This window comes from Papio anubis, chromosome 10 (genome assembly GCF_008728515.1).
Source record: "Papio anubis isolate 15944 chromosome 10, Panubis1.0, whole genome shotgun sequence".
Taxonomy (NCBI): Eukaryota; Metazoa; Chordata; class Mammalia; order Primates; family Cercopithecidae; genus Papio; species Papio anubis.
The window spans coordinates 103,049,242-103,076,332 of NC_044985.1; the positions used below are offsets into that span (position 1 = coordinate 103,049,242).

Consider the following 27,091-nt stretch of genomic DNA (forward strand, 5'->3'; position numbering starts at 1 on the left):
GGTCTTGGACAGTCAGCGGCCCAATAGTGTGCTGTACGTGGGGCGGGGCTCAGGTGCGGACGCCGCCGGTTGTCCTCTTCGCTGCTCCGTAGTGACGGGGATTGTTGTGCTGCAGAAATCAGGCTGTCGACTTGAGGACTTGCGTGCCGCTCAGCTCCCGGGACGTTTGGTGCGGCTTGTAAGGGCGTGGGCGAGTTTACGTGGGCCAGTCATTGCTGGTCGCATGGGTAACGAAGAAAGTTCGGCTAGGCAACCTCAGTGATTTTTAACTCTGTTGGACTCGATTTGGGAGCTGGATGCCCATTTCATTCTTTTGTGGGCCGAGCCTGGGGGTTTGAGAAACCGGACTGGGGTCAAGATATTCATCTCACCGCTGGTAGCAGGATGAGGGACGAGAAGACTTGCGGTGCAGGAGAAACGAAGTCAGGCAGGCAGGAGACGCAGCAGTAGGATCTCATTTGCAGGAGCTCTGTTTCTGACACGCTTTCTACTCCAGGAGCTGCTGCTAAGTAATTTCTGCTCAGCCATGTCGCCGGCTCCAGATGCAGCCCGGGCTCCTGCGTCGATCTCCCTGTTTGACCTCAGCGCGGATGCTCCGATCCTTCAGGGCCTGAGCCTGGTGAGCCACGCGCCTGGGGAGGCTCTGGCCCGGGCTCCGCGTACTTCCTGTTCAGGTATCCGGGAAGGTTTCAGTGAAACGTGACAGGGCTCCTTAGAGCGTATTGCTCGTTCAGGGAACACATTCGTATTGGTATTCCCGAGTTTAGGAGGCCAGTTGATTTTTCTGCTTGATTAAATTAATTTAATCTCTGGGTAATTTCCAGCACAGCCCTTGTTTTCAAACAAGTCTTTTTGCCATCGCATATGTCTCCTCACGTTAACACCATTCCTTTCAAAAACATTTTCAACTTTGTAGAGATAAAGTTCTCAGATATATTCCACATTTAACCGGGCGCCACTCAAATTATTCCTTTTTGCTGAATATAAAACAATGTATTATTGTTTTGTATAGCTTTATTTTTTGAGAGTCTTGCTCTGTCGCCCAGGCTGGAGTGCAGTGGCACGATTTCCGCCCACTGTAATCTCCGCCTCCCGGGTTCAAGTGATTCTCCTGCCTCAGCCTCCCGAGTAGCTGGGACTACAGGACCGCACCACCACGCCCGGCTAATTATTGTATTTTTAGTAGAGACGGGGTTTCACCATGTTGGCCAGGCTGGTCTCAAACTCCTGGCCTCAAGTGATCTGCCTGTGTCAGCCTCCCGCAGTGCTGAGATTACAGGCCTGAGCCACCGTGTCGGGCCTGTTTTGTGTAACTCTAGTTTGGCTAAATCTTTCCTTGCACCTCTTCTTAGACAAACTGTACACTAATTGGAAATGTAAACTTTAAAAAATAGCATTTGGGAAATGGTTTTTGTACAGTTAAAAATAATTTTAAACTGAACCGAAATTATTTTGTTTAGGATTCGCCTAAACAATCTGTTTGGCTAATTTAAATTAGAGAAGACTCAGACTCAGACTCAGCCAGTGGGGAGGATTTGCATTCGCTGGATCTCGGGAGAGGGCTGCATTTGAGAAGTTTAACCGACCCCAAGGCTTTTACCTTCATCGGGTTCTTTTCCAGAATGCCCAGGGCCAGCTTTTATTTACATTCATTTTACTTTATTTTTTATGTATTTTTTTTGAGACAGAGTCTCACTCCTGCCTCAGCCTCCTGAGTAGCTGGGACTGCAGGCGCCTGCCACTAAGCCCGGCTAATTTTTTGTATTTTTAGTAGAGATGGGGTTTCACTGTGTTAGCCAGGATGGTCTCGATCTCCTGACTTCGTGATCTGTCCGCCTCGGCCTCCCAAAGTGCTGGGATTACAGGCATGAGCCACTGCGTCTGGCCAATTTTATTTCCATTCATTTTACATACATCTTTTCAGAAGCATGTTTATTGCATTAAGTGATTGCTGTACTGTTTATTTCATGACTACTAGAGTGTAAATTCCTTGAAGGCAGTATCATGCCATCTCTTGTATCCTCCTCTGCTTTGTATATCACACACTGAATATAATTCTTGTCACTGTGGATTTGGGCTCCCTTTCTATGTCTAATTCCTCTTCCCTTATTTAGGCTTAGGGGAGAGAGAAAGCCCAGAAATAAAGCTACTCCAGGGTCCTGTGGATATTTCAGACAAGTTATTCTGTTCATCCTGTGACCAAACCTTCCAGAACCACCAAGAACAGGTAATAGGTCAGGTGCAGAGCTAGATGTTAGAAGCAAAAGTGTAATGGTGGGTGGGGAGAAGTAGACATTTGATTTGTCTTCATAAAGGTCCATGCTTTAACTGAGGCAGTTGGTGTTACCTGGTCGTACTTCCTAGAATTCTATAACTGGTCTTGGCCAGTACACAAGGCCAGGCTGGGGCATATTTCTACCTTTATCTCACTCTTTGTCTTTGTACTAGAGGGAACATTATAAGCTTGACTGGCATCGGTTTAACCTAAAGCAACGTCTCAAGGACAAGCCTCTCCTGTCTGCCCTGGACTTTGAAAAGCAGAGCTCCGCAGGTGATGATTGGTAGGGGGACCTATGTAGGAGTAGGACATGGAGGTATAAGAAAGCACTAGAGTTTGAGGAAAGAACAAAGATGGGGTACCAAACTTTGTATCTTGTGTTGTCTGTCCTCAGGAGATCTTTCCAGCATCTCGGGATCAGAAGACTCAGACTCAGCCAGTGAGGAGGACTTGCAGACACTGGATCAGGAGAGGGCTACATTTGAGAAGTTTAGCCAACCCCAAGGCTATTACCCTCATCGTGTTCTTTTCCAGAATGCCCAGGGCCAGTTTCTTTATGCCTACCGCTGTGTCCTAGGCCCTCATCAGGCAAGTGACAGTGCAGGTTGTATGGCTAACCCCAGCTTTTTGTACACCCAGCCTAGATTTCCCTTAGCCTAGTGCATTTCTCCCTGCTTCTCTTCCTTCCTGTTGGGTGTGGGTATCACGCTTGACAACATAGTTTTGGATTGAAACTGGCCTGAATTGTGGAAGGATTAAGTTTAAGGGAATTAAGTTTGGAAACAAACCAATTTAGTTTGAATTGTGATTCTACCACTTCATCTTAACTACCTCTCCAAGCCTCAAATTTCCTTGTTTGTCAAATGGAAACAAGTCTCAGAGTGGTAATATTAAATGAGATAATGTTTGTGAAAATTGACCCTTGGTTTCTTGCTCTCAGTGAATGCAACAGATATGTTTCTGATGCTTCTCTGTCATCAAGGATCCCCCAGGAGAGGCAGAACTGTTGCTACAGAACCTGCAAAGTAGAGGTCCCAGAGACTGCGTGGTGCTCATGGCTGCAGCTGGGCACTTTGCTGGTGCCATATTTCAAGGGTGAGAGGGTGCTGCATGGGGGTAAGGATGGAGTGGATCCTGTTAGCTAGGGAGCACCAGCTGGTCTCCAGTACTGAGTCTGTGCTGTCTACAGAAGAGAAGTGGTGACACACAAAACCTTTCACCGCTATACGGTGCGGGCCAAGCGGGGCACAGCCCAGGGGCTTCGGGATGCCCGGGGTGGGCCGTCACGCTCTGCTGGAGCCAACCTGAGGCGCTACAATGAAGCCACACTATATAAGGTGAGTTAAGCCTTTTAGATCGGGTGGTACGGATCCATACTCTTTGCATCTCAGTTCAACTCACTTGTTAAGTAGGAAGGTTTTTGACTCATATCCTTCCAATTTTCATTATAGGTAGACAAAGGTAGATGAGGGATTCCCCAGGAGCCTTAGTCCTCTCATTGTTTCTCCGTGTTATCCTCTACTTTCCACTCCTTGCACTTCTGTGGGCCATTTTTTTAGTTGGAGATTTAAAAATACCAAGTGAAGGTATGCAGGACTGAGTTACTCTCTTCTCTAGGATGTTCGTGACATGCTGGCAGGGCCAGGCTGGGCTAAGGCGCTGGAGGAGGCTGGTACAATACTGTTGCGTGCTCCCCGCTCTGGCCGGTCTTTGTTCTTTGGAGGCAAGGGGGCACCCCTGCAAAGGGGGGATCCCCGACTTTGGGATATCCCCCTCGCCACCCGCAGACCCACCTTCCAAGAGCTACAGCGTGTGCTCCATAAGCTGACCACTTTGCATATCTATGGTGAGCCTTTGCTCCAGATCCCAATTCCCTAGACCTTCCTGTTCTCTCCAACCTAAGCCTCCATTCTCATTGGTATATCCAGAGGACTTTCTAAGCCTTGCACTGCAGCCCAGCTACATCTGCATTGAGAGAAATCTGCACTAGCTTCTCCTCAGATAAGGTTGAGAAAGATCTTTTGTTTTATGGCAGAAGACGACCCTCGGGAAGCAGTCAGACTGCACTTACCTCAGACACACTGGAAAACAGTAAGAGAGGAGAGAAAGAAGCCTACTGAGGAAGAAATAAGAAAGATCTGCAGTGATGAAAAGGAAGCACTTGGGCAGAATGAGGAATCTCCCAAACAGGGTTTGATTACTATCTGGCAACTGTCAGATCTGAGTTTCTGTCCTAAAAATGCAGTGGCAAATTCCCTACTCTCATAACTGACCCATTTCCTTATTTAAACACACACCCACACAGTGTCTGTATCTTAGCAATTACTGAGACATGTTTAGTGACCTTTCCAAATCTATTATCTTTTTTTTTTTTTTTGAGACGGAGTCTCCGCTCTGTCGCCCAGGCTGGAATGCAGTGGCGCGATCTCTGCTCATTGCAAGCTCCGCCTCCCGGGTTCACGTGATTCTCCTGCCTCAGCCTCCGAGTAGCTGGGACTACAGGCGCCCGCCACCATGCCCGGCTAATTTTTTGTATTTTTAGTAGAGACGGGGTTTCACTGTGTTAGCCAGGATGGTCTCGATCTCCTGACCTCGTGATCCGCCCGCCTTGGCCTCCCAAAGTGCTGGGATTACAGGCTTGAGCCACCTCGCCTGGCCTATTATCTCTTTTGTTATGGATGTTTCCCCAGAGCTAAGAAAGTCTTCACGTGGAGCAGATGCGTGCATGTGTTGCATGGATCTCACATAGTTTATCTTTGATTGGATGCTGTGGTTTGAGGCTGAGGGCTGCTTCCATGTTTTCCTCTATTGGGTAGCATCCTAAGGCTGCTCACAGGGAGAGTCCAGCGACTTGTTCTTGTCTGGGCTGAGAGTCTCATTTCTGCATGTGATATAATGGACTCAACTCTTGATGTGCTACTTTATCTGGGTGACAAAAACAATTTTATTTCAGGCTTTCATTCTTATGCATCTGCTTCCACCCTCTGAGAACTCCCTAGATGGATTTCACATGTCAGGTTTTTCCCTAGGTTCAGGGTCAGAGGGAGAAGATGGCTTTCAGGTAGAGTTGGAGTTAGTAGAGTTGACTGTGGGGACTCTGGATCTTCGTGAGTCTGAAGTATTGCCCAAGCGGAGAAGGAGAAAAAGGAATAAGAAGGAGAAGAGCCGAGACCAGGAGGCTGGGGCACATCGGACTCTTCTCCAGCAACCTCAAGAAGATGAGCCTTCTGCACAGTCATCCCAGGCAGTTGCAGCCCCCTTGGGTCCTTTGCTGGATGAGGCCAAAGCCCCTGGTCAGCCAGAGCTCTGGGATGCACTGCTTGCTGCTTGCCGAGCTGGAGATGTTGGAGTGCTGAAGCTCCAGCTAACACCCAGCCCTGCAGACCCTGGAATTCTGTCTCTGCTCAGTGCCCCCTTGGGCTCCGGTGGCTTTACTCTCCTGCATGCAGCAGCTGCAGCTGGCAGAGGCTCAGTGGTTCGTCTGCTGCTGGAAGCAGGTGCCGACCCCACTGTGCAGTAAGTAAAGGTCCCCATCCTGAGTCATTTTGGGTATAGAGAGGATAATTTGGAGGTTAAAGTTGGCACTGGCTACTTGACAATATTCTCTTGGTCTGGTTGGGTGATGTTAGGAAAGGCAGGAGGCAAGTTAAACCCATTTTTGGAGTTTTTGCGCCTAGGGACTCTCGGGCCCGGCCACCTTATACTGTTGCGGCTGACAAATCAACACGTAATGAGTTCCGAAGGTTCATGGAGAAGAATCCAGATGCCTATGATTACAACAAGGCTCAGGTCAGCTGGAATAGGAGGGACAAGCAGAGTGGGAACGCATCACCGTTCCTGGCTAGATCCTTTCTACTTCTTGCAGTTTTACCAAGGATAGCTTATAGGGTCTTATATTTGAAATCCTCCAGGTGCCAGGACCATTGACACCAGAAATGGAGGCACGGCAGGCTACACGGAAAAGGGAGCAGAAGGTAGCCCGGCGGCAACGGGAGGAACAGCAGCGGAGGCAGCAGGAGCAGGAGGAGCGTGAACGAGAAGAGCAGCGGCGATTTGCCACCCTCAGTGACCAAGAGAAAGTGAGACTGGAGGTTCTCTTGTCCATGGAAAGGCTTCCTTTGGTCTAGCCCCTTCCCCAGCGTGCAGCTCTCACCTCTTGGTGCCCTACTCACCACTGGGGCCTTGTCCTTAACACAACTTGTCTCCCTCAGAAAGCTCTGGCTGCAGATCGCCGACTCGCTGCCCAGTTGGGAGCCCCTACCCCTCCAATCCCTGACTCTGCAATCGTCAATACTCGGTATGGGGCGGGGGATGAGGGAGTGGGTGTACTGTAATGTTGCAGGGACCATTGGGAGCAGGTGAAATGAGTGCCTGCACAGTATTCAGAAGGCTTGTTGAGATTTGAGATGTTCTGGCAGATGCTGCAGTGAAAACAGAAATGGCAGGAGGAGGGATGGGGAGAGCGTGGATTGGAAAGTTTCTGGGGTACCTGTCCAGCCATTTTTCTTCCTCTTGTTCAGACGCTGCTGGAGTTGTGGGGCATCCCTCCAAGGCCTCACTCCCTTTCACTATCTCGACTTCTCTTTCTGCTCCACACGTTGCCTCCAGGATCATCGCCGTCAGGCAGGGAGGCCCTCTTCCTGATCTCTTACAGCTCTACCTGGGGCCAACTCAGGGACCTGAGGGCACATTCACAACAGCCCTAGGTTTTCTCATCCCCATGAAACCAGAGGTTATTTGGAAGATGGGGGTGAAGGACACTCGGGAACCAGGGCAAAGACAGGGCCACAGAGGCATGTGGAGCTGGTACTGTCTCTGGAACTTTAATCACAATAAAGTTTGGCAAGGAATGTGTACTTGTACTTACATTCAGAGGCATTGTGGCCTTTAGTTCCTTATGATCACCATGGCCAGCACCAAGGGATCCTGCCCACTCCATGTCCCAGGTCCAAGGGTTACCTTTTTTTTTTTTTTTGAGATGGAGTCTCACTGTCACCCAGGCTGGAGTGCAGTGGCACGATCTCCACTCGCTGCAACCTCCACCTCCTGGGTTCAAGCAATTCTCCTGCCTCAGCCTCCCAAGTAGCTGGGATTACAAACAGCCCACCATCACACCCGGCTAATTTTTGTATTTTTAGTGGAGACGGGGTTTCATCATGTTGGCCAGGCTGGTCTTGAACTCCTGACCTCAGGTGATCCACCCGTCTCAGCCTCCCAAAGTGCTGGGATTACAGGCGTGAGCCACCACACCCGGCCTACCTTTCTTTCAGTGCCCACTTAACTCCATTGGTTCAGAGGCACTCAGTGTATCAGCTGAAAGGGAATTGATATGTGTCCTGTGCAAAGTACTGGTGCTATTGAGGATAGGCTTATCCAAAAATTGGACTTGGGGCTGGAGAGGTACATTTTCTAGTTCCAGCAATGTGATTTTGTTGAGGGCTCCCCTAGGAAACAGCAGGAATCTTGGCACGTAGAGGGTCTGTTGTGGCCCCCGCTTTGTCCAGTACCGGCCCAAGTTAAACCCATTGATCCAGACTTGGCCCTGGGGAATAGGGAGCAGGAAAGAGGGGAAAAGAAAGGGTCAGCTCTCCAGGGGTAGAATCATACCCTTTTGGGTTTCTAATCAGAGGATACTTTCTGCTCCCCTCCTGTGATTTTTTCTTTTACCTCCCCGCTACCCAAACCACCACCATTAGCAATACCTTGGTCCATCCAGGTAGATGTAGAAATGTGTCCCCAACTGAGCCTAAAATTGGAAATGTTTTGGAGTAGAATGTGGGGCCAGAAGGAGCTTGAGGATATGGCCATTTTGGCAACTGGAGGAGAAACCACCACTTTACAAGGTTATCAATTTTCAGAGGGAACATCATCCACTGGGTAAGGATTGTTTGCCCCAGAATTGGTGGCTCCAACAGGCCCTGTAGGGAAGGAAAATGAAAAGTCATCATTCACTAAGCTTTGAGGCCAAGCTATCCTTAATCAAGCCCTGGGATGTAACTAGGCAAAGCTAGCTCACCTTGAAGTCACTGCTGTTAGACCCAAAACTGAGCCTCCCCATGTTCTCCACCAAGATATCCAGTTTGGACCCCACTTTCCCCATCAAAAATAGTTTGTCTCTCATATTCCGCTCCAAAACACCCTGGAACACCTGTGGATAGGAGATAGGATAGCAAGGCTCAGCGTTAGCCACTGCATAGGAAACCACATTAGGATACTTATTTGGAGGGCAGAGAGAATGTAGCCATTTATCACCCATCTATTCTAGAACTCTATCCTTAAACTCTTCCTCATCCCAGCTTATCCCTGGAACCCTCTGCAAATGTGAGCAGGCAGATGGAAAAGTGTAAATATGGGGAACTTAAGGCTAATGCTTCCTGGGGAAGGGAGGAGTTTGGGGCTTACGGCCTGGAATTAGGTTCTCACCCCATCCACCATCACATAGGCACGGTCATGGACTCCATTATTTGGCACCCAGAATGGTGTTGGTTCAAAAATGGTATGGGTCATATAGGTTCGGTACAACATGAAGCCACGGTCCTGGGTGTGGAAGAATGAGTACTTCAGACAAACAAATAAAAGAGGACACTGAGGCTATAGCCAAGGAACTTTTGGCTGTAGCTGTTGAGGGAGGTTGTCATTTCCACCAGATGTGGGTTTATGCCTTACCTGCTTGACAGCCTCAAAGGTCATTGGCAAGATTGAACGAATGGGCCCACTGGGGCATAACAAGTCTAGGAAAGCCAGCAAATGCCCAACCTATTAGAATAAGGGAGAAGAATCAGAATATCAGGGAAGTTTCTGGATAGAGGACAAAAAAGAATAGGCTACCTAGAAAAAAAAGGTGTGATATTAGAGAAAAGATGTAGAGGAACTTACCAGGTGCAGAGTCAAAGGTCCAAGCATCATCTTGGGGCTGGGGGGAGGTAAAGGTCCCAAAGGAACTTCCTGGAACTGAGCCCAAATTCTCTCAGGAGCCATAGGAAAACCACAGAAAACAATACCTATTCCAAGACTCTAGGGCAGAGTTCTTAACCTGGGGCCCAGGGAAGGGCTTCAGGGGTCATGGAGGCTCAGTAATTTTGCACACCTGTGTGTCTTCACACATAGTTCCATTTGGGTGAATGGGAAATGCTTCAGTGGGATGCTCAGAGGGCTCTGTGGCCCAGACAATAACCACCAATTTATGGGATCCCTTTACAATGTGGGCACTCCCTTCCTCCAAATTAATAAAAGCCTTTGGAGCTTAATGAAGTGGTAGGGTACCTTGCTGATGACATCTCGAAGAGCAAAAAGCTTAGGTGTGGGGTCCCCTGCTTCAGATATAGGTGCATCATAGTCATAGCTGGTAGTAATTGAAAGGAAGCGTCCCTTCTTATCGGCACCTGAAGTTGAGCCAATTTAATTCAACATCTATTTCAGATGACAGGCACTACTAAGCATGCTTCATGCAGAGAATTTTGCCATCAGAGGGGGCAGTGGTGGCCATATTCAGCTTCTAGACATCCTAATCCATCTGGCCCTGAGATTCTAATTCCTTCTTACCTCCCTGCTTCCATCCCAGGGACCATCTGGACTCACCATTCCAATATCCAAAGTTGGTACCTCCATGGAACATGTACCTGAAGTGAGAAAGGGTGGGGGAACAGGTAAAAGCTGACTCACTGAATCTTAACTTTCATCCCCAACTCCCAGCTACAGATTCATATTGCCCCCAGTGTCTTTACTTACATGTTCACACTGGCTCCCAACTTGAGCATGTTCTCTAGTCCTTTGGTTACAGCTGACACAGACCGTGTGGAGTGATTCTGGCCCCAGTAATCCAGCCAGCCTGTGTAGTACTCAGAGTTTACCTAGAGTGTGAAATGAAAGAAGCTGTGAGTGAGATGGAAATAAGCTGGACCCATTCCTATCCCTGATTCCCTGATTCCCCTCTGGCCCCTCACCAATGGCCCATGGGGTTCATACTTCCGAAGCAGGGTAAAGATTTTGGTCATGTTGTCAGCTGTGAAAAGGAGGCAAAAGAAAAAGATAAATATCATGGAAGAGGTGTCCCCTCCCCAGACTCCACTCCCAGCCCTTGCATGAGACCTGGGCCAAAATCTACAGTGGTATAGAGTCCCTGGAGGGAGCCACACTTGAGTCCTTCAGGCCCATCTGTGGTGAAGAGCAAGATCTTTTCTCCTAGTAGTGCACGGAAGAGTCCAGCCAAGTGCCTCATGTAACTGAAGTCACAGGCTCCATAGCTACCGTATTCATTCTCCACCTGCCAGAGGGGAGGGAAAGTGGAACCCAGCTATGGGATTGAGGTCAAGGACCTTTCCCCTGCCCCAGTCACTTCCCCTTTGTACCTGAATGCTAATGATGTTGCCCCCATTGTGGTAAAGCCATGGATATATCTTGGGCAGCAAGACCTTGAACCAGGAGTCTACTGCGGCAAGGAAGTCTAAAAGAAGGAGCAGAGCTTCTGCGTTAGGGGCTACCATCACACTTGCTCACCACTAAATATGGGAAGCAATGACTCTTGTCAAGAAATTCCTAACCCTAAGCACCTTGTATGTTTGCCTGTCAATGAAATTTGAACATAGGAAACCTTAAAGTAGTGTCTCTTAAAAACAAATGTAGGCTGGGCGTGGTTGCTCATGCCTGTAATCCCAACACTTTGGGAGGCCGAGGCGGGCGGATCACGAGATCAGGAGTTCAAGACCAGCCTGGCCAACATAGTGTAACCCCGTCTCTACTAAAAATATAACAAAAAATTAGCCGGGTGTGGTGGTGGGCACCTGTAATCCCGGCTACTCTGGAGGCTGAGGCAGGAGAATCACTTGAACCTGGGAGGTGGAGGTTGCAGTGAGCGGGGATTGCACCACTGCACTCCAGCCTGGGCGACAGAGAAAAAAAGTAAGATGCTTATGTGAATTTAATGGTATCTACACAAAAAATAAACATAAGAAAAATGTTAAATACATAGCCTAGAGCTCTTATTATGTAATCAACTTATACCTGAGATTGGTACAAAGTAGCATGGGAGTTCACAGAAATGTAGAATGTCTGACCTGTACCCTGATGTAACTGACAATGCGGGTGATTTAAATAAGCAATTAAAACATTATTATATAGGTTGAGTACCCTTAATCTGAAATTTTAAATGCTCCAAAATTTGAAATTTTTGAGCATCAACATGATACTACAAGTGGAAAATTCCACATCTGACCCTTTAACTTCTGATGGTTCAATGTACACAAACTTTGCTTCATGCACACAATAATTTAAAATATTCTATTCCTGGCTGAGTGTGGTGGCTCACACCTGCAATCCCAGCACTCTGGGACTCTGAGGCAGGTGGATCACTTGAGCCCAGGAGTTTGAGACCAGTGGGACAACGTGGTGAAACCCTGTCTCTTAAAAAAAAAAAAAAAAGGCCGGGCTCGGTGGCTCAAGCCTGTAATCCCAGCACTTTGGGGAGGCCGAGGCGGTGGATCAATGCAGGTCAGGAGATCGAGACCATCCTGGCTAACATGGTGAAACCCCGCCTCTACTAAAAATACAAAAAAAACCAGCCGGCTGCGGGGAAGCCGGTAGTCCCAGCTACTCGGAGGCTGAGGCGGGAGAATGGTGTGAAACCTCGGGAGGTGGAGCTTGGCAGTGAGCCGAGATCGCTGCCACTGCACTCCTGCTCGCTTTAGAGCGGTAGACCCGCCTACAAAAGACATGGCCTGGCATGGTGGCTTATGCCTGGAATCCCAGTATTTTGGGAGGCTGAGGTGGACGGATCACCTGAGGTCAGGAGTTTGAGACCAGCCTGGCCAAAATGGCAAAATGCCGTCTCTACTAAAAATATAAAAGTTGGCTGGGCATGGTGGGCATGCACCTGTAGCCCCAGCCACTCAGGAGGCTGAGACAAGCGAATTGCTTAAATCTGGGAGGCGGAGGCTGCTGTGAGGTTACATCATGCCACCGCACTCGAGCCTGGGTGACAAAGCAAGACTCCATCTCAAAAAGATAAAATAATAAAACATAAAATATTGTATTCCCTAGCAAGGAAGGAGGATAAAATACAGTGGTAAGGCTGGGCGCAGCGGCTCATGCCTGTAATCCCAGCACTTTGGGAGGCTGAGGCAGGCAGATCACAAGGTCAACAGATTGAGGCCATCCTGGCCAACATGGTGAAACCCTGTGTCTACTAAAAATACAAAAAAATTAGCTGGGCGTGGTGGCGCATGCCTGTAATCCCAGCTACTCAGGAGGCTGAGGCAGGAGAATCACTTGAACCCGGAAGGCAGAGGTTGTAGTGAGCTGACACTGCACCACTGCCCTCCATCCTGGGCAACAAGAGCGAAACTCCATCTCAAAACAAACAAACAAGAATGGTGGTATATGGGGAGCCTAAAATATAGAGAGAGTGGCCAGGTGTGGTGGCTCATGCCTGTAATTCCAGCACTTTCGGAGGCCAAGGCGGGGGTGGATGACCTGAAGTCAGGAGTTTGAGACCCTCCTGGCCAACATGGCGAAAATCTGTCTCTACTAAAAACACAAAAAATTAGCCAGGCAAGGTAGTAGGTGCCTGCAATCCCAGTTACTTGGGAGGCTGAGGCAGGAGAATCACTTGAAACTGGCAGTCGGGCCGGGCGCGGTGGCTCAAGCCTGTAATCCCAGCACTTTGGGAGGCTGAGACGGGCGGATCACGAGGTCAGGAGATCGAGACCATCCTGGCTAACACGGTGAAACCCCGTCTCTACTAAAAAATACAAAAAACTAGCCGGGCGCGGTGGCGGGCGCCTGTAGTCCCAACTACTTGGGAGGCTGAGGCAGGAGAATGGCGTGAACCCGGGAGGCGGAGCTTGCAGTGAGCTGAGATCCGGCCACTGCACTCCAGCCTGAGCGGCAGAGCGAGACTCCGTCTCAAAAAAAAAAAAAAGAAACTGGCAGTCGGAGATTGCAGAGAGCCAGGGTCACGTGACTGCACTCTAGCCTGGGCAACAGAGCAAGACTCCGTCTCAAAAAAAATAAAAATTTTATATATATATGTGTGTGTGTGTGTGTGTATATATATACACATACATATATACATATATATATATGTATGTATATATAGAGAAAAGAGAAACCAGGAAGGCCTCCCCAAGGTGACTTCTGCAGGAAGCTTGTGGTGAAGGAGCACCACATGCAAAGGCCTCAAAGCCCAAGGCCTGGTGGGTCTGAAGAACAGCAATGAGGCCACTGTGGCTGGAGCAGAGTGAACATGGGGGAGAAACGCAATAATGTCGAGGAGGTGACTGGGGCCAATTGTGTAGGACCTACCACATTAAGGAATTTATGGTTCATATTCAGAATGAGATGAGAATCTACTGGAGAAGTTTAAGCAGAGAAATGACAAGATCTGAGATGTATCTTTAAACTTATATTTGAACAGGATCACACTGGCTGCTCTACTGAGAACAGATTGTATGGGAGAGAGGGCAAACAAGGGAAACCAGTTAGGAAGCTATAAAATAAGCCAGCTGAGAGAGATGGTTTGGACCAGGGTGGAGGCAATGGGGGTGATAAAAAGCACTTAAATTTAATGTTTGTGATGATACAGCTGATAGGATTTTCTATTTTTTGAGACAAAGTCTCTTCGATCTGTCACCCAGGCTGGAATGTAGTTGCTCCATCTCGACTCAGTGCAACCTCCAATCCCTGGGCCCAAGCGATTCTCCTGCCTCAGCCTCCCAAGTAGCTGGAATTACAGGCGCCCACCACCTCGCCCAGCCGATTTTTTGTATTTTTAGTAGAGATGGCATTTTGCCATGTTGGCCAGGTGGGTCTCAAACTCCTGACCTCAGGTCATCCACCCGCCTTGGCCTCCGAAAGTGCTGGGATTACAGGCATGAGCCACCGCCCCCAGCCGTTTTTTGTTTTTTTTTAAATCAGTTTCTTCCACTATATTATAAGCTCTACAGCACAGGATAGGGGTCTGTCTGGTCCCCTAGTTTCTAGCATCCTGCTGGGTGTGACGGAAACACTTGGTAAATGAATGATGACCTCCAATTTGGGAATGGTGTCTTCTGCTTTTGGCACCCAAATGGCCCTTTTTACTTACTTGCTTCTGTGTTAAATCTTTTGTCTCAACTCACCTGGATCTGAGGTTCTCAGACGAATTTCAGGTTTTCGAAGCAACCAGGATGGGAGACCCCCCTGAGACAAACATAAAGAGAACAAAGAAGCATGTAGGTTTTGTTGTGGGGTGTGGTGGGGAAGGTAGGAAGCGAAGGAATTGAGTATAGTGCTGGAGATGGCCCTAGGGTGTGGGCAGATGGGAGTAGTCTAGGAACTGCACAAGGATAACTAGTTCTATCCCTTCTCCAGCTAACTCACCATCTCCCACTCTGCACAGATGTAAGGTCCTGGTCTCAGTATGACCAAAAGGTTCGCTAGAGCTGCCTCATTCAGAAAGGCAATGAGATCCCGGCTGCCATTAAAGTTATAGACCCCAGGCTGTGGTTCGTGGTAGTTCCAGGGCACATAACTGAGAAAGGAAAAGGTTAATAGGGCCCAAGGTGGAGAGATGCCAGGGAGGCCTAAGGGCTCAGGCCTTGCAGGGAATCTCCAGGAAGCCGTTGGAAGGAGGTCTTGGCCTGCCCTTTCCCACCCTTGGCCTAGGAGTCCTGGCAGTCTTCCTGTCCCGACCTCCTTTCTAAGGGGGCGGTAGAAAGAGTAGGTCCCATCCCTCCACGGCTCTTGCGAGCACTTCTTACAACTGTATGGCGTTGAGGCCGCTCCATCGCATCTTCAAAAGCCGGTCGGCCCAAAGCACCCGCGGTACCCGAAAGTAGTGCAGGCTGCCAGATACATAGCGGAACGGGGCCCCGTCTAGGAGAAACCTGTCATGATCCCGATCCACTATGAACGACCGAGTGTCTGCCTACAAAGAGAAAGAGACGCTGCTCAGCAGAGGCCTGGGTCGAGGGAGCGTCCAGGGTCAGCGCCTGCCAAGAGCAGAGGAGATGGAACTACCCCTGCCGGTTGTTTGGTTGTTACTTTGGACTTTCTCTCATCTGATCATCTGATCCCACGTCACCGCACCCGGCCGGCTGGTTCGCCGCCTCATCTTACCTGGGGCAGCAGTAGCGTCAGGCTGAGCGGCAGCAGCAGGGAGCGAAGGCAGGACGGCCTCTTGGGAGCCATGGCGCTTACAGCGCTCCTCTAGACTGAGACGGCGGACAGACCGTCACGTGTCGGATTCCTGGGAGGGAACCTCAGCGAACAAGGGGGCGGAGATCACCTCAAGTTGCCAGGCGGTTAGCCTGGACTTCCTCTCCAGCCTGCAGCCACCCCCTTACTCTACTAGTTTGTAAAATCCTCTACATCATGTTAAAGTGCAGTTCAAGAACCAGCTTCATCAACGTCACCTGGGAGCTTGTTAGAACTGGAGAATCTGGCTGGGCACGATGGCTCACGCCTGTAATCCCAAAACTTTGGGAGGCTGAGGCGGGTGGATCACTTGAGGTCCGGAGTTCAAGACCAGCTTGGCCAACAGGGCGAAACCCTGTCTCTACTAAAAATACAAAAATTAGCCGGGCCTGGTGGCGCGCGCCTGTATTCCCAGCTACTCCGAGGGTGGGGGTGGGGGTGGGGGTGGGGGTGGGGGCTGAGGCAGGAGAATTGCTTGAACCCGGAAGGCGGAGGTTGCAGTGAACCGAGATCCTGCCACTGCACTCCAGCCTGGGCAACAGAGCGAGACTCCGTCTCAAAAAAACAAACAAACAAAAAAGAAATGCAAAACCTCAGATCCTACCTCAGACCTATAGAATCAGAACTTGTATTTTAACAAGATTCCCAGGTGATCCTAGGCACCTTTGAAATCGAGAAGCATAGCTTTACTTGACTGGGGGCCCTGAAGACAGGGAGTGCCCTGTTCATCTCAAATCCTCAGCTTCTAGCACAGGGTCTGGCACAGAGTAGGTTAAATCGGGATGAATGAATGTCAGAACCAAAGGGCTAAAACAGGTTCAGAATCAAGGGAAACTGTTGGAAAATCTTCAGGGTGATCCGGCGTGTGGAAGGAAGGAACCAGGTCACGAGACGGACCTCTTTCCTGGAGAGCACTGTTTCAGCAAAACAGCAATTCCCTCCTGGCCATTCCACCTTCTTTGGAAGTGCACCCCTCTCCAGCTTACCCTGCCTGCCTCAGCAACAGATGTTAAGGACAACTGCTTTGTGCCAAGGCTTGGAAACTTGTGAATTTCCTTTCCTTTTGACTTTACAATCTCAAGAATGGGATGTGAAGATCAGGGTAATAATAATTACTGTTTATTGACATGTACTGAAGGCTATGTGTCAGATATTGTATTAAACACTGTACATCTAATTTAATCTTCAAACAACTCCATGAAGTAGATAATTATCATTTCCATTTTACAGAGGAGGAGAGGAAAGGAGGGAAACATTAAGTAGCCTGTCCAAGGTCACACAACTACGTTAACAGAGCTGGCGTTTGAACTAGTCAGTCTGGCCTCACAGTTAAGCTACTTAACATTAGGTACTATTATACCTATTTTACAGCTACTAAAAGTAAGGATCCGAGAGGTTAAGTAACTTGCCCGAGGTTACACACCTAGTATGCTATTAACACTCAATTTAGAAACTGAAAGTCTGGTTCACAAGCCTGAGCTCTTAACCACTGAGAGTAGAGGTAGTGGGATACAGGCCAGAGCCCGGAAGGTTGTAAGGGATCAGGAGACCAGGCCACCAGACCCGCCCCTACCTGGAATCCCCTCCGGGCTGCAGTGTAGTGGCCGCTTTCTGCCCCAGAGCGCCGGAGGTATGAAGCCTCCTACCTCCAACATTGGGAGATGGAGGTCCTGGGGGCCTCGAGCCGAGCCCGGCTTTGCTCCCCTTTGGCGCAGATGCCTGCGTCTTGACCCCCACTGAAGGCCAAGTAGAGAACCCTCACCAGGGTCCTGGGACCCGTCCACCCCTAGACCTAGCTCGCCCTGGGCCTCTCAGCTCCGCGCCCCCACATCCTCCAGATGCCCAGCGGTTGCTAAGATACCGCGGGCCGTTACGCCGCCGCGGAGTGATGATGTCAGCACTGCTTCCGGTCGGTGGCGCTTCGCTCTGTCCCGAGCGAGGTCAGTCGGGGAGTGCAGGCTGGCCCATTCCGGACTCTGGGCTCCTAGGCCGGGGGTGGGCCCTGCCAGGAGTGGGCGTGAGCTTCGCACGTCCTCTGAAACTACGCTGTGCTCTGTCTTTGCGGCGCGACGGGCGTGGGAGCGGGGCCTGCCCAAAGGTGGGCTGGGGTTGGAGGAAGTGGCCCGGTAGCCGCTGTGTGTCCTGAGGCCGTAAGGCCCGTGACCCCCCGCGCTTGAAGCTGGCGAAGGAGCAAGGCCCATTTTCTCTAGACAGTAGTGTAGGTTCCAGAGACCTGGGCCTGAGCTCTCCGCCTTGGTACTTCATGAGTCGTCTAGATTGTGCCGGACCTGTGTGAGACCCTGCCGTTGTTTTCTTTCCAGCATGATCCGCTTGGCCCCCAGCGCATCTCCTGGAAGAGCCCACTCACCCTGGACGAGCTCTTCGGTAGCCTCAGACTGTCCTTGAAGAGGATGACTGAAACATTATGGGCCACGCGCTGTGTGTCTGCTCTCGGGGAACTGTCATCATTGACAATAAGCGCTACCTCTTCATCCAGAAACTGGGGGAGGGGTGAGTGTTTGGAAGTCAGTTAACTAGGCCTCAAGGTTGTGGTCATTGAAGGAAAGCGGTGTGCACGTGCTTGGGGCACAAGGGTTTTATCCCTATCCCTATCTTCTCTCACCTGACAGAGCCTAGCTACACAGTATCAAGAAGGTGGATTCTGGAGCCAGGCCTGCTAAATCCACCTCATGTGACCTTGATAAACCATGTTTTCTTCATATGTTTAATGGAGATGATTATCATCCCTCACTGATGGAGTTGTGAGGATTAAATGAGATAATGTGTATAAAATGTCTCACCCAGTGCGTGGTTCTTAAGTACTTGATAAGTGTTGGCTATTATTTATTTAGCATCTGTCACGTGCAGAGGTCTCTATTCCGACCATAGGACCTCAAAGATTTCTGTATCTCTGCTCCTAAGGAGCTCACAGTGTAATATTCTTCAGATTTCTCTTAGAGCCACCTCTTGGGAGGGTTTCTGCTAAATGGGAAGGACACCCACTCCCCACCAGGAAATTTTGCTTGGTCTTAGCCATGTGGGAGATGACCATGACCCTTCATTGACCCCTTTGGCCCACAGTGGGTTCAGCTATGTGGACCTAGTGGAAGGGTTACATGATGGACACTTCTACGCCCTGAAGCGAATCCTGTGTCACGAGCAGCAGGACCGAGAGGAGGCCCAGCGAGAAGCCGACATGCATCGCCTCTTCAGTCACCCCAACATCCTTCGCCTCGTGGCTTACTGTCTGAGGGAGCGGGGTGCTAAGCATGAGGCCTGGCTGCTGCTACCGTTCTTCAAGGTCAGAAAGACTCCTGGTTATGGAGGGGGTTGCAACAGAGCCACCTACCCATGGGCTATGTGAGCAGTCCAGCATGTTAGGAAGCAGGGACCATGTCCTGGGTTTGGCCACTTTAGATTTTGAGTTTGAGGTGTGTATCATGAAAGGGCTGATAGGCTTTGACATAGGGAAGGGATCAGGCCTAAGGAGCAGAGGCTCCAAAAACATCTCCAACTGTAGGGAAACTTGTGTTGCAGAGAGGTACGCTGTGGAATGAGATAGAAAGGCTGAAGGACAAAGGCAACTTCCTGACCGAGGATCAAATCCTTTGGCTGCTGCTGGGGATCTGCAGAGGCCTTGAGGCCATTCATGCCAAGGGTTATGCCCACAGGTCAGTGGGAGGACCCTGTATGCTTGCTGGGGCCCAGAGGAAGAGCCTTACCAAGAGAAATGGGAGGTTTCTGTTCTCCCAAGAAACAGCCTGTATGATTCTTTTGCTTGCTGGGATTCCAGCCTTCCTGTCCAGAGATGCTCATAGGTCACTTCTACTTCCCTACAGGGACTTGAAGCCCACCAATATATTGCTCGGAGATGAGGGGCAGCCAGTTTTAATGGACTTGGGTTCTATGAATCAAGCATGCATCAATGTGGAGGGCTCCCGCCAGGCTCTGACCCTGCAGGTAAAAGAATCTCCAGGTTCCTTTTCTCACCTGTTCCCCATTCCCACCCCTTCTGGTGCATGCCCCAGTTTGGTCACATGACCATGACGAGTGCCCCACTTTTGAGCTCTGGGATCACTGTTCCAGGACTGGGCAGCCCAGCGGTGCACCATCTCCTACCGAGCCCCAGAGCTCTTCTCTGTGCAGAGTCACTGTGTCATCGATGAGCGGACTGATGTCTGGGTGAGGAGCATGTGGGTGGGTATCTGGGTAGGGAGGGCTGTGGCTCTGTACCTGCTGTGGAGTAGAGTAGGTCGTTGGTTTCTGTTGCATGGGGCCCCAGGAACCACTGTATGTCCCCATCCACTTCAACTTCCTTCCTGGGAACTGTCACTGATACTGTACCCAGTTGCACCGGATGTGGTATAATCCCTGCCCCGAACAAGGTGAGTACAGCTCAGTGTCAGTACTGAAGAGCAGGGGCTAAGCTAAGCAGGGGCTGCGGAGACCTCCAACCGACTGGCAGTTTCTCTGTGCCCTGGTGGTGCCATGTGGCTGAGGTCAGCTTATTCTTTTTAGCTTATGTAGTCTTTTACCACAGAAGTAAGGGGAGCGATGTCATCTCCATTGGTCCCCTTCTAGGGACTAACCAAGTTATGTTCAGTCCCTAGGCTGCGTGCTATATGCCATGATGTTTGGAGAAGGCCCTTATGACATGGTGTTCCAAAAGGGTGACAGTGTGGCCCTTGCTGTGCAGAACCAACTCAGCATCCCACAAAGCCCCAGGTGAGCAAGCAACGAATGGGGCATCAAGTATTTCAGACTCCCCCCTGGTATTAGCTGGGTTGACAGATAGGTGTCATCCAGTCCCCCTGCACTCCTCCCTCCACAGGCATTCTTCAGCATTGCGGCAGCTCCTGGCCTCGATGATGACTGTGGACCCGCATCAGCGTCCTCACATTCCTCTCCTTCTCAGTCAGCTGGAGGCGCTGCAGCCCCCAGCTCCTGGCCAGCATACTACCCAAATCTGAAAAGGCAGCAGGTTGAGAAGATGGCCCCTCGTGCCTCGGAAAGAGGGTTCCCATCCCTCATTGGAATCTCTACCCATTCCATCCAGGACTGCTCTTACACTTGGGGGTAGCGGGGTCAGGACAATCATCTTAGTCCTGCATCTGCTCTTCTGCTTTCTTCCAAGAGCAAAACCTGGGCAAGGGGCCTTACTGAGTGGGAGTGGGTGGGGGTTGGGAAAAGGGAAATGGTGGGATACGGAGCATGGCTCTGAGCAGGACTGTTGAGCTCACATAGTGTTCTGCCTCCAAATCTGGGAGCAGGAGAATGTATAAACAAGAATAAAGTGGAAGCAGATTGGTGTGGATCTTAGTCTCAGTGTTCCTAGAGTGAGAGAAGAGGTGCAAGGGGCCCAAAGTCTGGTTGCCATTTCCAGGAGAACTGCCTGGGAAGGAGGAGGACTGCTGCAGAGTCAGCAATGGTGTGACTTCATTCCACAGGAGGTTGGTTAGCCGTGGACAGTTCTAGCTCGTCTTAGATCAAAACTTAAAGCTGCTTGGGCTCAAGCTGGCATTTGCCTGTGTCAAGAACCAGGGTCCCCTAAAAGCACTCAACTAGTTCTTTCCTTCCTTCACTCCTGGGTTGAGTAGCTTAGTCAGAGCAGCCCAGCCGGTTTGCCAGGCAAGGGCCTCTGGGTGGAGACACCTGAGGAAGCTTTGGTACAGGGAGATTACAGGTCTCCCATCCTCAACCTAGGGGCAAGGGGAGTGGAGGTGGCAGCAGCAACTGTTTTTGGCCCATGTCTCCCTGATCGTTCAAGCTCATACATGGTTAATGATTAATGAGGCAGTGTGGTGTGGCAGTATCCAGCTGCCACTTCCTGCCTACTCTGCTGAGTAAACAGGGGCCCTGTCTTAGCTGGGCTTCAAACCTGTTCCCTAGGGAAGAGCACTGTTCCCTGAAACACCAGGGAAGAAAGGCAAGGGCAGGGTTGGCATCTCTTGCTCTTTTGCGATCCAAGCCTCCTCCCCCCAACCATGTCCACCCCATAGGCTGACATCAGCATGGGGCCTGGGGCTCCTGTTAGCAAAGTTGAAGCTTTCCCCAGGGCCCTAGCAGGAGTCTCCCACCAGCTAGCACGGAGGCTGAGGCCAGAAAGAAATCACAAACAGAGGGGAGATGACCTGACTTTTAATGGCACAGCCCCAGCTCCAGCAAAGCAGCAAGACAGGAAGCTATGCAAAGCTGCTCAGAGGTGCAGTGGCACAAACAACTCTAGGAGATCGCCTGTGTTCCCTCCCATCCCCCAAGCTTATGATGTGGCTCCATGCCCAGGAACTCTGGGCCAGCCCAGCCCCACTCCCAAACCCTCATAATGCACAGAGGAGTCTGGGCCAAGCCTTGCTTCCAGAGTTGGTAAATGTAGAGGCAGCAGGAAGAACAGGGTAGCAGTCTAACTTTCAAAGACAGAAACCACTGGATTAAACTCCTACTTGAAAAGGAACTGAAGACTCATCCTTCAACAGTTTGTGCCTGGATTTGGTCCTCATTTCCTCCCTATACTGAATACCCCTAGGGCTTCGATTTAAAGTCCCTGGGGTTATGCTTCCTGGGCCTGGCAAGGGCCCCTTTGCAGGTCTCACGTTCAACGGAAGGGATAAGGGTCATGAACAGCAAACAGTGAGAGCAGCAGCAGCATGAAGGGGAAGGCAGCAGAACCTCAAGCACTCAGAGGGGACAAGAAACCGTGCAAGGAAACTGTTTATTTCGAAAGGATTTTGCAATAAACATAGTGAACAGGCTCCAGGCAGCTGGTTTATTCTTCTCCCTCATCCTCGTCCTCATAGGAGTCGATGCCCACCTCCTCGTAATCCTTCTCCAGAGCAGCCATATCCTCACGGGCCTCGGAGAACTCACCCTCCTCCATGCCCTCACCCACGTACCAGTGCACAAACGCCCTCTTGGCATACATCAGGTCGAACTTGTGGTCCAGGCGGGCCCAGGCCTCAGCGATGGCTGTCGTGTTGCTCAGCATGCACACGGCACGCTGCACCTTGGCCAGGTCACCCCCAGGCACCACAGTGGGAGGCTGGTAGTTGATACCAACCTTGAAGCCTGTGGGGCACCAGTCCACAAACTGAATGCTGCGCTTGGTCTTGATGGCGGCGATGGCAGCGTTGACATCCTTGGGCACCACATCTCCACGGTACAGCAGGCAGCAGGCCATGTACTTGCCGTGCCGGGGATCACACTTCACCATCTGGTTGGCAGGCTCAAAACAGGCATTGGTGATCTCTGCCACCGACAGCTGCTCGTGGTATGCCTTTTCTGCAGAGATGACTGGTGCATAGGTGGCCAGGGGGAAGTGGATGCGAGGGTAGGGCACCAGGTTGGTCTGGAACTCTGTCAGGTCCACATTGAGGGCCCCGTCAAAGCGCAGAGAAGCCGTGATGGAGGAGACGATTTGGCTAATGAGGCGATTGAGGTTGGTGTAGGTTGGGCGCTCGATGTCTAGGTTGCGGCGGCAGATGTCATAAATTGCTTCGTTGTCCACCATGAAGGCACAGTCTGAGTGCTCCAGGGTGGTGTGGGTGGTCAGGATAGAGTTGTAGGGCTCGACCACGGCTGTAGACACCTGGGGGGCTGGGTAGATGGAGAATTCCAGCTTGGATTTCTTGCCATAGTCAACAGAGAGCCGTTCCATCAGGAGTGAGGTGAAGCCAGAGCCAGTGCCCCCGCCAAAGCTGTGGAACACTAGGAAGCCCTGAAGTCCTGTGCACTGGTCAGACTGAAAGGCAAGAATGAGAAATAACTGTTTAGGTAGGGGAGGGGCCTGAGGGACTCTTATCACCCGGCTGCATAAAGTGCAAGATACATCAGCAGTCAGGGCAAATACTGAGGATGCCATAGCAGCACCACATTTGAGACCATGTACAGTTAGAGATGACTCCCTGAAAGGGATCTGAAAAAAATACGCCTGACCATTAGCACAGTCTCAAAAGTTCCCTCCCTCCCAAGACAAATTCTCACCAGCTTCCGGATCCGATCCAGCACTGGGTCAATGATCTCCTTGCCAATGGTATAGTGACCACGGGCATAGTTGTTGGCAGCATCCTCTTTCCCAGTGATGAGCTGCTCTGGGTGGAAGAGCTGTCGGTATGGGCCATTTCGGATCTCATCTGGAAGAGCAAAAACCACAAAACTATGCTCAGCAGGGACCTTCCTCCCCCAGGGTGGTAGCTGTGGCCAGATGCATGGAGGACTCATCCTCCTGCCAGCCTGAGATATCAGTGTGTGAGAGAAACCCAGACAGGCTGCCCAGGCCAGTCTGAGATCAGCTTGCCTTCTGCAGCTTCAAATACGGCTAGGAATTTTCAGGGCCAGGAATGCCTGGTCTAAATACCATCTCTGTCCAGGGAGAAGCTTTGAGTCATGCTCCACCCCCTTCAGTTTTGTCTCCACTTTCTCTCACCAATGACTGTAGGCTCCAGATCCACAAAAACTGCCCGTGGCACGTGTTTTCCAGCACCAGTTTCACAGAAGAAGGTGGTGAAGGAGTCGTCCCCTCCACCAATGGTCTTGTCACTGGGCATCTGCCCATCAGGCTGAATCCCATGTTCCAAGCAATAGAGCTCCCAGCAGGCATTGCCCATCTGGACACCTGCCTGCCCCACGTGGACTGAGATGCATTCACGCTGAGGGATAGAGAGAGGGGACACAGCATGAGCCCCACATCCACAAGTCCTCACCTCACCTCGCAAGTCTCTCTTCCACCCTATCGCCTACCAGCTAGGATGACTCAGTTGGCAAAAGTGGAGGCTTGGGGCTGGGCAGAGGTGAGAAGAGGCTAGCAGCCTGCCCGGGCTCCCAGGTACAGGACTCCCCACCTAGATGCACCCAGCAGGGCAGGCCAACCTCTTAGCTCACTTCTCAGTGGGGAATCTGTCAAGTGAGCTCTGTGGCTCCACATGAAAAAAGGTTTCCTAGAGGTATGGGTTTACAGCTAGAGGCCTCCCCATTTGATTCTTTGCTTTGAGTATGAACAGCTAGACTTCATAGAACCCTTTCCCTCTTTCTTTCCTGTAAGCTGCAGAGGTGTCTCAACCATCCAATCTGGCATCAACTGACCACACGCCATCAGGATGCCCTCCTCCCTCACCTTTAAATCCTATCTGGCTCTGGGGATCAATCCCATCTGGTTCCTCTCCCCACCTCCACCCCCACACCCTGGGTGTCTTCACCACTTTCATCTCCCGTGTCAGCCCGCACGGAAATAGCGACGGTAATGCTTGTAAGCTCAGACAGCAGGGGCCAGCAATAAGGTTTGAGGGTACTGGGACACTCACTGCCTTAGGCTCCGTCCCTGTCAGCCCCAAATTAACCCCTAAAGCACTAAAGTCCGGCAGGTCCCGCGCGCCCTTCCCACACCGAAATGGCGGGGTGACGGTTTCCAAATACCCAGAAAAGGAAGTGGAACCTGTGGTTAGGCCCCAGAGGTAATCCGCCTTGTCCCGGGCAGGGTGGGCGCCATCCTGCAGCCCAGCCCTACATCCGCTCTCCCGGTGGAGTCTTTCCAGTTATTTCCCAGCCCAAAGCGGGGATTGGGTTTCGGCCCCCGCTCCTGGGCTATAAATACCACCCCCTACATGCACCTCTTCCCCCTCCCCCCCAACCTGGCCTCGGCCCGCGCAGTGCTCAGCGCCAGCTGTCTCTGCCCATCCGCGCACCCGGGCTCAGGCTGGAGAGGGCCGGCTCGCTTCAGGAGGCTGAACTCCGTTCCCACCACCCCTCTCAGCTCAGAAGCGGGGTGCTGAGTCACGAGTGGGGGGTGATTCTGTGGATAGTTGGAATGCACACACAGAGGAAAGGGGGATGTGGCACCAGGTAACCCGACCCCCTTCCACCTTCTAATGCCAAGCACGTGCTCGGTCAGTGCTGGGGACCGGGGACTGGGGATGCAAGAGGGCAGCCAAGCGCGTCTTCTTTCGCCCGCGGAAAGGACGGGGCGCAGGCCCGTGTGACTCTCATACAGAGTCGGGACACAAATGCTCGGTAAGGCAGGAGCAGAGTGCCAGAAGGGTTCCTCTCTGTTACTGAAGAGTTGCACTCCACCCCAAGCCCCAACCCCAGCCACCGAAGGTGAACTACACGGCTCGGCCAAAGTCACCAGGAGGGGGTTGGGGAGGGAGGATGCAAAACCCTCGCACCTCCTGGAGACCTGGAACGCCTGGTGGAGGTCCCCGAGCATGCCTGGAAGGAAAGTTCCCCAAAGGAGAGGGGCAACTGGGGGACGGGCGCGACCCCGGCGGGGCCGCACTCACCATGGTGAGTCCGGGCGGTGCGTCTCACGTTGAGTCGGGGTGACGGGTCTCAGTGAGAACTGCGCTAGCTGCAGTGCCGCACCGCCCTTATAGGCGGGAGGCGGGGCCCGCGTTCCCCGCTCGCCCACTAGAGGCTGGGCGGCCGGCAGGCCACGCCTCCCAGGAGGGGTAAGAGGCCCCCCGAGGGGAGGAGCCTGGCCGCGTACCCTACCCAAGCTGCGCACTGGTTCCTCACCTGTCGGGCTGGGATTAAGAGTCGCGACTCGGGCTTTAACCATTCTTTCCTCGTTTTAAGCCTACTCGCTGGGCTCCCTAGGGCCTCCACGGAGACGCAGGGTGCTGTGGCAGGGCGAGTCTCACTTGCACCTGCGTCCTGGAGGCACCGGTCATCCACATGTTCCGACTTAGGTCGGGAGCAGGCGAGGCTGTCCTTCCCAAGCGGCCTCAACTGGCCTTCACCCATACCCTTCCAGCCCCGCCTCCCAGGAGACTCGGGCCGGCTGTGAGGCTGTGGCGCGTCCCCGGGGAAACCTTGCCAGCTGCCTGACGCTTCCTGGTCCCCGGCCCGGGCGGCAGGCTTTCGCCGACGCCTGTGGGCGGCCGAGGACCCAGAACTGCACAGCCTGAGCCCCAGAGTGCCGATGCCTTAGGACCTCCCGCAGAGTCGAGCCCAGCAGCCTGTCTGCCCGGGCCGACCCCGGAATCTGCCGCGGCTTGCCGGCGGCTCGCGGGTTAGTGGGCCCGTCATCAGCGCTGTCACTATGATGCCCTCGCTGCGGGCACCTGCCCGCTCTCCTGCTGCCAGACTGTGGGAGTGCTGACCCGGAGACCTCAGGACCTGGATTCTCTTCCAGGCTACCCTGTGTGACCTTGGGCAAGTGACTTAACCTCACTGAGTCCTTGACATTTTCGTGGGTGAAAAGGAGACAGTGATGTCATAGTGGAAACATTGTTGTAAGCTACCAAAATATCTGTTGACTCTGAAGAGAAAAGAAGAAAATCGAGATTCTCATATCTTGGATGATTCTTTCGCGGTCTCTTCTGTCTCTAAGCCAAGAGCAGGATCTGCAACCTGCACGTTAATGGTCTCAGCACTCTGCCCCAGGTCTCCGCAGAAGCACTTCTTTCTACATTTCATTCCATTCTCCCCACCCTATCTTTTCAAGCTACTTCTGCTTTCCCGCTCTCTCTCTCTCTCTTTTTTTTTTTTTTTTTTTTTTGTCCGTGTCTTGCTGTGTCACCGAGGCTAGAGTGCAGTGGTGCAATCTCAGCTCATTGCAACCTCCATCTCCCGGCTCAAGGCCATCCTTCTACCACATCCTTCCACCTCAGCCTCCTCGGTAGCTGGGACCACAGGCGTGCACCACCATGCCCA

General features: G+C 51.6%; 4 protein-coding genes across 19 annotated transcripts; 2 read left to right on the plus strand and 2 right to left on the minus strand.

Annotated features, from left to right (window-relative positions):
• The first annotated feature begins 30 nt into the window (after nt 1–30).
• Nucleotides 31–10,003, plus strand: ANKZF1 (ankyrin repeat and zinc finger peptidyl tRNA hydrolase 1). 7 transcript variants are annotated; one of them, XM_003907981.4, is made up of 14 exons: nt 31–169; nt 497–674; nt 2,115–2,227; nt 2,449–2,551; nt 2,673–2,866; nt 3,261–3,373; nt 3,468–3,615; nt 3,896–4,124; nt 4,314–4,469; nt 5,308–5,794; nt 5,956–6,067; nt 6,190–6,357; nt 6,490–6,575; nt 6,799–7,146. In XM_003907981.4, exons 2-14 carry the CDS (start codon nt 527–529, stop codon nt 6,920–6,922), a joined length of 2,181 nt encoding a protein of 726 aa, XP_003908030.2. In that variant the 5' UTR covers nt 31–169; nt 497–526; the 3' UTR covers nt 6,923–7,146. The 7 variants fall into 7 exon arrangements, with proteins under 7 accessions (XP_003908030.2, XP_009181390.2, XP_021779719.2 ...); XM_009183126.3 differs by having other exon boundaries at nt 34–169; nt 497–619; XM_009183124.4 differs by having other exon boundaries at nt 85–178.
• GLB1L (galactosidase beta 1 like) lies at nt 7,079–17,292 on the minus strand. Of its 4 annotated transcripts, none has more exons than XM_009183122.4 (17): nt 17,022–17,292; nt 15,371–15,500; nt 15,013–15,179; nt 14,633–14,783; nt 14,392–14,452; nt 10,627–10,721; nt 10,367–10,541; nt 10,222–10,280; nt 10,007–10,128; nt 9,857–9,897; nt 9,542–9,660; nt 9,155–9,229; nt 8,945–9,034; nt 8,702–8,815; nt 8,295–8,426; nt 7,981–8,196; nt 7,079–7,820 (listed from the first exon to the last, which is right to left on the minus strand). In XM_009183122.4, exons 2-17 carry the CDS (start codon nt 15,440–15,442, stop codon nt 7,545–7,547), a joined length of 1,965 nt encoding a protein of 654 aa, XP_009181386.1. In that variant the 5' UTR covers nt 15,443–15,500; nt 17,022–17,292; the 3' UTR covers nt 7,079–7,544. The 4 variants fall into 4 exon arrangements, with proteins under 4 accessions (XP_009181386.1, XP_009181385.1, XP_021779720.1 ...); XM_009183121.4 differs by having other exon boundaries at nt 15,371–15,512; XM_021924028.2 differs by lacking the exons at nt 10,367–10,541; nt 10,627–10,721 and having other exon boundaries at nt 15,371–15,512.
• A 6-nt stretch (nt 17,293–17,298) lies between these two features.
• On the plus strand, nt 17,299–20,762 carry STK16 (serine/threonine kinase 16). 4 transcript variants are annotated; one of them, XM_021924032.1, is made up of 8 exons: nt 17,299–17,388; nt 17,770–17,959; nt 18,530–18,749; nt 18,986–19,119; nt 19,288–19,408; nt 19,535–19,630; nt 20,052–20,173; nt 20,280–20,762. In XM_021924032.1, the coding sequence occupies exons 2-8, from the start codon at nt 17,874–17,876 to the stop codon at nt 20,416–20,418; spliced, it is 918 nt and encodes a 305-aa protein (XP_021779724.1). In that variant the 5' UTR covers nt 17,299–17,388; nt 17,770–17,873; the 3' UTR covers nt 20,419–20,762. The 4 variants fall into 4 exon arrangements, with proteins under 4 accessions (XP_021779724.1, XP_021779726.1, XP_021779725.1 ...); XM_021924034.2 differs by having other exon boundaries at nt 17,345–17,666; XM_021924033.2 differs by lacking the exon at nt 17,299–17,388 and adding an exon at nt 17,400–17,546.
• An 809-nt stretch (nt 20,763–21,571) lies between these two features.
• On the minus strand, nt 21,572–26,874 carry LOC101006121 (tubulin alpha-4A chain). Of its 4 annotated transcripts, none has more exons than XM_003907986.5 (4): nt 25,952–26,874; nt 23,868–24,090; nt 23,426–23,574; nt 21,572–23,183 (listed from the first exon to the last, which is right to left on the minus strand). In XM_003907986.5, exons 1-4 carry the CDS (start codon nt 26,177–26,179, stop codon nt 22,212–22,214), a joined length of 1,572 nt encoding a protein of 523 aa, XP_003908035.1. In that variant the 5' UTR covers nt 26,180–26,874; the 3' UTR covers nt 21,572–22,211. The 4 variants fall into 4 exon arrangements, with proteins under 4 accessions (XP_003908035.1, XP_003908033.1, XP_021779722.1 ...); XM_003907984.4 differs by lacking the exon at nt 25,952–26,874 and adding an exon at nt 25,717–25,780; XM_021924030.2 differs by lacking the exon at nt 25,952–26,874 and adding an exon at nt 25,069–25,496.
• Between the last annotated feature and the right edge of the window lie 217 nt (nt 26,875–27,091).